Source organism: Monoraphidium neglectum (genome assembly GCF_000611645.1).
Source record: "Monoraphidium neglectum strain SAG 48.87 unplaced genomic scaffold scaffold01657, whole genome shotgun sequence".
Taxonomy (NCBI): domain Eukaryota; kingdom Viridiplantae; phylum Chlorophyta; class Chlorophyceae; order Sphaeropleales; family Selenastraceae; genus Monoraphidium; species Monoraphidium neglectum.
In genome coordinates, this window is record NW_014011971.1 from 1 (window position 1) to 9,450 (window position 9,450).

The following is a 9,450-nucleotide window of genomic DNA, read 5'->3' on the forward strand; positions in this document are numbered from 1 at the left end:
CGCGGGGCCCGCGGCCCGCGCCGCGGCCGGGCGGGGGCCCGCCCGCGCCGCCGGCGAAGCCGCCACCCTCAAAGTGGGCGTTGGCATGACCGCGGCCGCCGCGGCCACGGCCGCCGGCGGCCCAGCCGGGGAAGGCGCCCCCCTCAAACGCAACCGCCCAGTGCTCATCAGCCGCAGCGTGCCGGCCCCTGGCCCTGCCCCGGCCCCTCCCCCTGCTGTCCTGTGCCGCCGCGTGGGCCCCCCAAAAGGGGTCCCAAAACTCATCGCCCGCTAATGCTGGCAACCCCTCGCGGCCGCGGCCGCGGCCCCGGCCCCGGCCCGCCGCTGCATGGAAGCTGTCTGCAGCGCCGCCAAGCCCTGCTAATGCGTGCGTCGCCGCGTCCTGCGCGCGGCCCCGTCCCCTGCCCCTGCCCCTGCCGCCGCTGTCGCCCTCCAATCGGCTCGCGTCTGCCGCGGCGGCTGGCTCTGCAGCTTGCGCGGCCGTGGCGCCGCCGCCCTCACCAGCCCTCTCGGGACCCACGGTGCCGCCGCCGTCGCCGCTCGCTACTGCAGCTGCGTCCCGACCCCGGCCCCGCCCCCGCCCGGTGGCTTCCCTGCCGCCGCGGCCCCGCCCTCGGCCCCTGCTGTTAGCGGCATGGACGCCGTCGCCCGCCCCATTTACGGTCACTCCGTGCTCCCTGCACGGATTGCCGCCCTGCACACCGTTCGCACCGCCTGCATGGCCGTGCCCCCAATCCGCCTCCGCCGCGCCCCGGCCCAAAGCGCGCCCGCGGCCGCGGCCGCGCCCCCGGCCCCTGCCTGCGTCGAGCAGGAGGTCGAAATGCTGCGCCGCGGCACGCCCGCGCCCGCCGCCCCTGCCGGCGCCGTGGTTGGCAACGGGCGGGTGTGCGGCCTCCCCTGGGGACTGGAGGGCGAGCGGCATCGCGAAGCGCATCGCCTCGCCACCGCCGTCGCGCCCCGTGCCGCTCACAATGCTGTGCGCATGCGCAGCTGCTGAGGGGCCACCACCGCCGCCGCTGCTGCTCCCTGCGCCGGCTGCAGCGGCTGCGCCGTCGCTGCCCGTCGATGTTTGGCGTATCACGCCGTCCAGGGCCTGCCTAATGCCGCGCAGCGCAAACAGGCGCCGGCCGTCTGCCTGGCTGAGCGGCTGCGCGTTGGCCGCGCCGGGCGCCGCCGTGGCCTCGTGGTGGGAGGCGGACGCGTGGGACGAGGCTGAGGGGCCCCGCGCGTCAGCGGCGGCAGCTCCCCCGTGAATGCCTGCCGGGAAGCCGCCGGCGTGGCCGCGCCCCAGCGCGCTTCCCCTGCCTCTGCCTCTGCCCGATGGGCGATCGGGCCCCCCTCCCTGGAGTAAATCATGCTGTGTGTGGCTAGAGAGGCCCTCTGAGGCCTCCATGGCTCCAAAGCTCCTCCCTACTGTTGTGTTGAGACTCACGACACCGATCTTATGCTGCTTCTATAGGCTTATGAACTAGAAATAAACCTACTCAATTACACCAACGCGTGCGCCACTTCCGCATTTGGCTCAGCCACCGTCTCTGGACTCATTCATCAGGTGTACACATGCCTGCCCACCTTCGGGGCTGTAAGACGCACATCACGGATAATACGGCGTTCTAATTGGATTGCAACCGTCAAATACAGGCAAACTGCCGCTGATCCAGATCGCCCGTGGTGACACGAGTGTGTTTTACAGTCGCAGCACGCTTCGTCGACGTGTCAAGCTAGATGGAGGCGGGAAGTAGCCGAAAATCATCTGCGGCAGCTTCCACCTGCAGCACTCCGGTTGCGCCTTCAGCAGTGGAGGTGCAGCAGCGGCCACAAGAGCAGCAACAGCAGCAGCAGCAACAGCAGCAGCAGCAGCAGCAAGCGCCGCCCGTGTCCGCCACAGCCTCGTCCTCGGGGCCACGCCGCGGCGTCGACAAGCAGCAGGAGTACGTAGAGCAAAAGTATGGGACTGCGGAGAGCCACGTCAACCTGACAAAAGAGCAGGTGGAGGGCATGCTGAACCGTGTGCTGGAGGAGAGCACAACTGTCAAGTACCTGCTTGAATCCCTGAAAATGGTGGGCAGGGTCGAGGGGCCGGATCGCAGGTCTAGTGAGACAGAAGGCACATCTCACCACACCCCAGCAGTAGAGGGCTGTGCCTGATTTTCTTGCGGAATGTATGCCCCATGTTTCAAGGCCAGCGGTCCCAGCTGTCGAGCTCTTGGGAGCAGGGCACTGCACTTGCACCGCACTGCATGTTGACAGTTGCGAACGGGGTGCAGGCGCAGCGGAAGCTGCATGCGCACGCACCACTGCCCCCAGGTTGCGTTTCAAACTTCACAGCAACCCAGCAACCCCTGACGGCCCGCTCGCACCCAGGGCGGCTGCGGCGTGGGGCGGCCCTTCTTTCACGTCACGGCATGCGACGCGCAAGTGGGCGGCGGCTTCTCCACGGACTACGGGGTGAGAGGCGCCCGCGCGCCGCCCGCCACACCCTGCTTGCGCAGCGGCGGCCGCAACACCGCACCCCGCCCGGCCCCCAGCCCAGCCGCCGGCCCGATTCACACCCGCAGCCTCGCTTGCTGCCTTTCACAGGTGATCCTGTGCCACAACCGGCTGCAGCACTACCGGGAGGTCGAGCTGGCTGTGGCCCACGAGCTCATTCACGCCTACGACTTCTGCCGCGCCGCCAACCTGGACCTCACAAACTGCCACCACCACGCGTGCACCGAGGTGCGGGGACAAGGGGGGCGGGCCGCGACGCCGCCTCCCGTGTGATCGCAGGTGTCCGCGTTCCTGGACGTGTCCGCGCATGGCACTTCCGTCCCGTCGCGGCGCGCCGAGACCGGGCTCACTCGCAGAAGCTGAGAAGTCTGTCTGTGCCCGTCGCAACACCTCTCTTGCCCCTGCTCCTCCGACTGCACTCTCGTGTCGGCCGCCCACCCACAACAGATTCGTGCTGCCAACCTCAGCGGGGACTGCTCCATCTACCAGGAGCTGCTGCGCGGCAACGCGCTCTCGGACTCGCTGGTCGGCCAGCACAAGCGCTGCGTGCGGCGGCGCGCGCTGATGAGCGTCGGCATGAACCCCTACTGCCAGGGCGTCAAGGCGGAGCAGGCGGTCGCGGAGATGATGCCGCGGTGCTTCCGGGACACGGACCCCTGGCCCAGGGTGCCGGGGCTGTGACGCGGCGGGGAGGGGGTTGTGGGGGCCTTGTCGGTGTGGTGGCCGACCCCTGCTGTCGGCGCCTCATGCGACTCCTTGTGCTTGGTAAGCACATGAGTTCATTTCCAACGTAGTATTGAAGCGGCCCTCTCGTGAGGGCCGTCAGGTAACAATATGATGTGGCTTAGGGCCATGGCCGGACTGATGGATGGAGCAGTACTCTGAAGCTATACCAGAGCCCCTTGGTATGTGACCCATGTCTCGCGGCTTCTCATAGCGTGCCTCGTCGACGCGCCAACCGCTCACGTACCAGCAATATGACAGGCAGCACAATCACCAAACTGAAGCTGAATCCAGCACGGGGGGCCTTGGATGGGAGTGATCAGGCAAGGTTACTGTGTTGCGCGCTTGCAATAGCGGCAAAGCATGAGTACTGGGCAGGACGAGCTGTGTACCTGTACCTTGGTTGTTGCCAAAGATTCAGGGAATTAGGGTTTGCAAATGGTGTGTTGCGCCACTCGTCAGGGTTGCACAACATGCCGCACGCCGTTTCGCGGCCCTACACCAGCCGTCGCAGCGGTGCCAACGCCTGTGCAGCTCCCGTCGTGACGGCCATCGCGGGGTCTCCAAGGACGCTTCAGCTGTGCGTGCGTAGGTGTTTTGCGTTTTGGAATTGGCACCGTCCCGTAGCTGGACTAGCAGCCCGGTTGATTACACGGGAGCTTCGCTTGCTGCAGATCCTCCAGGCGCATCAGCAGCAGGCTCCGCCACAGTCGCGCCCCCGAGCAATTCGCCGTCCGGCCCACTCTGGTCGCCGGCGCCGCCGCCGCGGCCGCGCTCTCCCCCCTCTCGCCCGGCGCCGCCGCTCCCTCCGAGCAGCTCCTGCACCTCTGCCAGCGCCCTGGCCACCCGCTGCTGGTCCTTGAACAGCACCAGGGGCTGGATGTACTCCCGCATCGCGCGCGCCGCCTCCTTGTCCAGCCGCCCGCTGTCGCCGCAGTTGCCTGCGTGCGTGCGCCCACAGCGGGCAGTGGGTGACACAATTGCTGGGGCAGTCCAAGGCCCGAGGCGCCAGTGCCAGCACGCGTGATCCAAAGGAGGGGCCGGCCGCCGACGCCGCCGGGCTCGCTCACTGTCCTCAGCGGCGCGGCTCCCCAGCTCAACGCCAGCCTGAGCAGGCTTGCAGGCACTTCTTTTAGTGTTTGTCAACAGCCCCAAAGCGTCCCCAGGGTCTGCACCCACTAGCAAAACACTGCAATCCGCCCCCAGATCTGCCCCTACCCTGGTGCTCTGGCTTCTCAATTTCCCCTAGGATGAGCCGCAGCACGTCCTCCTCTGGCGCAGAGTTGTCGACCCACAGGAAGGCTCCGTCGTCGCGGAACCAGGTGTGCTGGTTCTTCACCAGCTTGCGCGTGGCCGCGCCGATCTTCATGATCATCTGCGAGAGCTGCTCCTGGGTCGCCGCCCCGCCCTGCTGCTGCGCCTCCTGTGCGGGAGGAGGGGCGCCGCGGACGCGCGGGCGTCGCAGAAGAGTCTTGCAAGACAGCAGCGATGCTGTTGGTAGCGGTCTCAAGGACTCAAGATCCAAGACACATGCGGCGGCGAAACGGGCGCCTGATAAGGTTGACGGTGGGGTGGGTGCAAGCTGACAGCCACCACACTCGCTGCCTACCAAATCCTCATCCGCCACGATACTAAATGCACACCGTCGTGCCGAACGCCCCGGTCCGAGCCGTGCCGCGCTCGTGCAAGCCGCTCTGCTGCGACCCCGGGCATCCCACCTGCATGAACTCGAGCGCCTGGCGGTAACCGATCGCGCGCGCGGCGTTGCAGCTGCCGGCTGTGACGCCCAGGCTCATCAGCCACCGCGCCTCACGCAGCAGGCCGCCGGCCACCTGTGGAGCAATGTGTTGGGACAGGTGACTGACTGCGTGGAGGTTTCGGGCAGCGCCAGCAACTGCCAGCAAGCAGTTGCACGTGAGCAGGGCGCTGGATTGTGCTTGGCATGCGAGGTGCTGGCAATCGGGGCGAGCCAGCCAGGGTCGCGTACAGGCTGCCTCTCAATTGTGTGGTCGACTCTCCCCACCACCCGCACTGTCCGCGGCCCAAACCCGGGTGCTTCAGTGATGTAATCCGACCCACCATCTCCTCGACCCTATAGGCGATCTTGTCGTACAGCTGCCGCCGCGGCCGGTGCAAAAAGAAGCACCTGCAAGCGCACACAGGGTTGGCAGCCCAAAGCATGGTTAGGGAGGCTCGGCAGTGGTGGCTGCTGTGCCTGCGCCCAGCAGCTGCCTGTCGACGCCTTTGCGCCATTGCTCTCGGCCGCCCATGTGTGCACGTGCACTCCAGCCGGCCCCCTCAGCAGCCCTGGGGCTTTCCGTGACGTCAAGGCCCCAGCCCCACCTGAAATCATAGTCGAGCTCCTTCTCGGTGTCAACATCCATCTCGCTCATCCGCTTCCCACCGTTCTGCAGCAGGATCTGGCACACCCTCTGCAGCCGGTACCAGTTGTGCCGCTCCGCCCGCACCCGCTCCGCCGCATCAGGGTCCCCCAAGCCCGCCACCACGCCCACAGCTGCGTCCCAGAGCTGCTCTCGAGACAGGTTCGCGGGCGGGTCCGGCGGCATGTTGCGGTCGGCCAGCTGCTCGGGCGTCGGGGGCGCGGCCTCGCGGGCGGCGCGCCGGCGCTCCTTGCACTGGGCCCGCCACTGTCGATGGTGTTCCTTGGTCCCCCACTGCTGCTCGGCCTGCTGCTGCTCCTGCTGCTGCTGCTCCTGCTGCTGCTGCTGCTCCCGCTGCAGCTCGCCAGGCGTTTGCGGGTGCTCGGCTGCGCTCGTGCTTGTGGGGCCGCCAGCCTCGCCAGCGACCCCATCACCTGCGCTGCCGGCGCTGCCGCTGCCGCCCTGCTGGGCTTGCTCCCGCTGCTGCCGCGCCCGCTTGTGCTGCTCCCAGGGGGCGACGGGCTCCCCTTCCTCCTGCTGCGGCCCCAGGGCCGCTGTCAAGGCAGCGGCCTCTGCCGCCTTGGCCCATGCCTGTGAGGCGCGCACGTTGAGGAGTGGGGAGGCGCAGGCCGCGTGTTGGTGGCACAAATCGGCGGTTGACGGCCAAGCATGGATTTGATGTGTTGAGTGACGGTGCGCAGGAGGTGTACTCAGCCGCAGCGGTTGTCGCAAGTGCCGCGAGGTCGCCTGCAGCGCGGCGGCCTCACCTCTTGTATTAGGCTGGCCACCTTCGCTCGCAGCTCTGGACTCGACTGCGGCGTCTGGGCCTTGCCGTACATGAACCACCGCAGGTAGAAGCCGGTCCCGCCCACCACAATGGGCACCTTTCCACGCTGTGCGGGTGGGGGGCGGGGACAGCGGCGAGGGCAGGCGGAGGGCGACAGGGGTGAGCGGCGGCACTCCGGCGGTGAGGCGCTTGAGCCGCACACTTACACGTTCGAGCCTGTGTGTGGGTGTTCAGCTGCCGTCCCAGTGCTCAGGTGCTGCCCGCAGCAGCCATTACCCTGCTGTCCACAACCATCACCCGACACAGCATGACAAGGCTGGTAACCCACCCTGATAATCTCCGCTGTGGCCCTGCGCCCCACTTCGTAGAACTCCCCTGCCGAGAACTCGGCTGTCGGCGGCAGCACATCAATTAGATGGTGCGGTATTCCCTGCCGCTGCGACTCTGGGAGCTGTCCAATCGGCGGTGGCGGGTGGGAGCAGTTGGGAGCGCAATGGGACCCATACATCCGGATCTGCATATTGACATCAGCTATGTAACTTGCCTTATCCGAGCCGATGTCGAGACCCGTGTGGACCTGGACAGAGTCTGCAGAGATCACTTCGCCACCCAGTCGCTTTGCCAGCTCCAGGCCTATCTTGGTCTTGCCTACTGCAGTGGGCCCCGTCACTATAATGACCTTCGGCTTGGCCGTACCGGCAACCACTGTGCGGTCGGCCGTCGCTTCGCAGCCCCTGTGCATGGGCCTCCAGGAAGCTCGGAGGACTTGGCTGCAGGTGTTGGTAATGGGTATGGCCGAGCAGCGCATGCCACCGTCCCGACAGGCCGACTGTGACCGCTGCGTGTGCTGCTGCTGCCCTGGTCGCACACTGGAACAGTCGTACGCAGTGCAGCCTCAGTGAAACTCTGCGTTATTGATTGCTCTGAAGGACGCAACATGTTGCCCACGCACAAAGCAGTGATTTGTTTACACTGCAAGGCGCAGGGGAAGGCAGCCAGGCAACCCTCCAGTCGCAGTCAAACAGGTCTTCGCACAATCGCAACCGTTCGGGGGATGCCGATTGCGCCGAGAGCCATCAACAGTCAGTCCAGGAGTGCAAATGTCAGCACAGGCACGTGTTGGGCCTCGGGCACCACGCGCTGCAGTCAAGTGCGGCAAGGGAAGCAGGCCACCGCAGACCCACAACTGTCGCAGGGAACGGGATCCACCGTTTACAACAGCCTACTAAGGGCGCAAGATGGGGGGGCGCACAAAGCTGTGCCTGCCGTGTGCCACCGGTGCCGTATGCAGCGGGCTCGCATCCCGATATTGTGCCACATATGACGCGCCAACAGCGGCATGCGGCTCTGGTGTCAGTGTCCCCTAACTGCTATTTCGATGTTGCGCGGAGTGACGCGCGGCGGGTCCTGCGACCCGCAACTGCAGGAAATGGGTAGCTCAATCGAAGGTCAGGGCAGGAGTCAAGATGCCCAGATGTGGAAGTTGGGGCGATCCTGATGAATGCAAAGGGCGAATAACGCACCAGACGCCCGCCAACAGCAATGGCCGAGCGTCGCGCGCAGACGTGGGCGTTCAGCTGGCGGTGGTGGCGAATGCAACGACAAAGGGGGCGCGGCCAGCGGGCTCGGGGGACGAGGCTCGCGGGCGCAGCCCGTCAGGCAGATTGTGAAGGGGTGAGTGGTGGGTGAAGAGGGGGGCGGAGCGCGTCGTCCCTACATCCAAGTTGTTGTGTGGCGTCAAACAAAGGGTGGGAACAAAGCTCTGCTGTCAACGAGGAGGCCCTGGCGAGGGTGCCAGGCGCAGAGTGGGTCAAACTTTTGGCCGCCTGCGAGCTGCAGGACAGCTGTCAAGGCGCAAGGCAGCCCTTGCAGGCTTCTAGCGGCCCCGATGAGCGTGCAGCTGCTGCCGCAGGGCTCGAGCCCCGCCATGGTTGCGGCTCAGTGTAAGGATCCAGAAGGAGGTTGGGCGCCCCATGGTCGGGGACGTCAGCCCGGCACAGGCCCATTCGCGCAGAGCACTTAAGGGGGCCCGCGGGCAGTGCAACTGTGAGCAGGTGCGCAGACCGGCACCCTCGGCTGAGGCGGCAGGGCAGGCGCTCGAGACCCGCCGCGGAGCCATGCAGGGAGTGCCAGCAATCCACACGTTAAAACGCGAAAACCAACTGCAAACCCGATGCTTCTATGTCTGGCTCAACGCTGCACCGCCGCCTGGTGCGGTTGTGACGCCAGCGGCCGTCGCTGCGGGGACCGCTGCTGCTGCAGGGGCCGCGACCGCGCTCATCTTTGGCACGCAGCCGCAGCCGCCGCCGACCTTTTCGGTCCCCAGGAAGGCCCACATCTGGTGCGCGTCAGCCGCCAGCGCCAAGGGATCTAGGGGGCAAGACGCGTTAGAGCCCACGCCTGCGCAGTGCAGGGAAACGGCACGAACAGGGTTGGAAGGGGGGCCGCCTCGAGGACGCGCGCATTGCAGGCGCATTGGAGGCGCACGCCTCACGGACGTCGTCGTCAGCAGCTGATGCCTGCGATCCCGCGCCCGGACCGGTCGTCTTTGCGACACCCCGAGCCGCTGTGCCTCGCTGCAACGACAATGTCCAGCGACCGCAAAGGCGAGAGACCCCCTGCTGCCCCACAACCAAGCAGCCAAACTGGTGTTACTATCAAACCCCAAACCCCAATCCAAGCAGCCACTCACTGTTGACCCAGGTGACCAGGTCCTCAAGCGACTCCAGGCGCATCAGCTCCCGCCGCCGCGCGCTGAACAGCGCCGCCACCGCAAACGCCTTGAGCGGCGCGCGTGCCGCCGCCTCCGCCGCCCACAGCGCCTCCCAGAACGTGAAGGTGTCCGCCCAGCTGAGCTCGCGACGGAACGCCAGCAGCAGCATCTGGAAGGCCGTCTCGAGGTTGGCGGCGCCGAGGGCGTCCAGGTGGCGCAGCAGGGGGCCCTCCAGGGCGGCGAGCGCTGCGCGGAGCTGCCTGAGCTGGCCGGATATGGCGGCGAGGCCGTCCTGAAAGTTTGGGGCGAGGGGGCGCATCATGGCGCGGTACGCGGCGAAAGCCTGTGGGAGGGCG

At 66.9% G+C, this 9,450-nt stretch overlaps 4 protein-coding genes across 4 annotated transcripts; 1 reads left to right on the forward strand and 3 right to left on the reverse strand.

Moving 5' to 3' along the window:
* Nucleotides 1-66: 66 nt before the first annotated feature.
* Nucleotides 67-1,393, reverse strand: MNEG_8617 (hypothetical protein; the record flags this gene model as incomplete). The annotated part of the gene is made up of 1 exon (XM_014042906.1): nt 67-1,393. A coding segment is annotated over one exon (1,327 nt), but the record flags the coding sequence as incomplete, so codon positions are not given.
* A 332-nt stretch (nt 1,394-1,725) lies between these two features.
* On the forward strand, nt 1,726-3,171 carry MNEG_8618 (hypothetical protein; the record flags this gene model as incomplete). The annotated part of the gene is made up of 4 exons (XM_014042907.1): nt 1,726-2,061; nt 2,365-2,448; nt 2,581-2,718; nt 2,938-3,171. The coding sequence occupies 4 exons, from the start codon at nt 1,726-1,728 to the stop codon at nt 3,169-3,171; spliced, it is 792 nt and encodes a 263-aa protein (XP_013898361.1).
* Nucleotides 3,172-3,861: 690 nt separating this feature from the next.
* On the reverse strand, nt 3,862-7,123 carry MNEG_8619 (tRNA dimethylallyltransferase; the record flags this gene model as incomplete). Its single annotated transcript, XM_014042908.1, has 8 exons — nt 3,862-4,154; nt 4,432-4,636; nt 4,932-5,045; nt 5,293-5,359; nt 5,557-6,185; nt 6,362-6,487; nt 6,710-6,832; nt 6,959-7,123. 8 exons carry the CDS (start codon nt 7,121-7,123, stop codon nt 3,862-3,864), a joined length of 1,722 nt encoding a protein of 573 aa, XP_013898362.1.
* A 1,437-nt stretch (nt 7,124-8,560) lies between these two features.
* Nucleotides 8,561-9,416, reverse strand: MNEG_8620 (hypothetical protein; the record flags this gene model as incomplete). Its single annotated transcript, XM_014042909.1, has 2 exons — nt 8,561-8,781; nt 9,074-9,416. 2 exons carry the CDS (start codon nt 9,414-9,416, stop codon nt 8,561-8,563), a joined length of 564 nt encoding a protein of 187 aa, XP_013898363.1.
* Between the last annotated feature and the right edge of the window lie 34 nt (nt 9,417-9,450).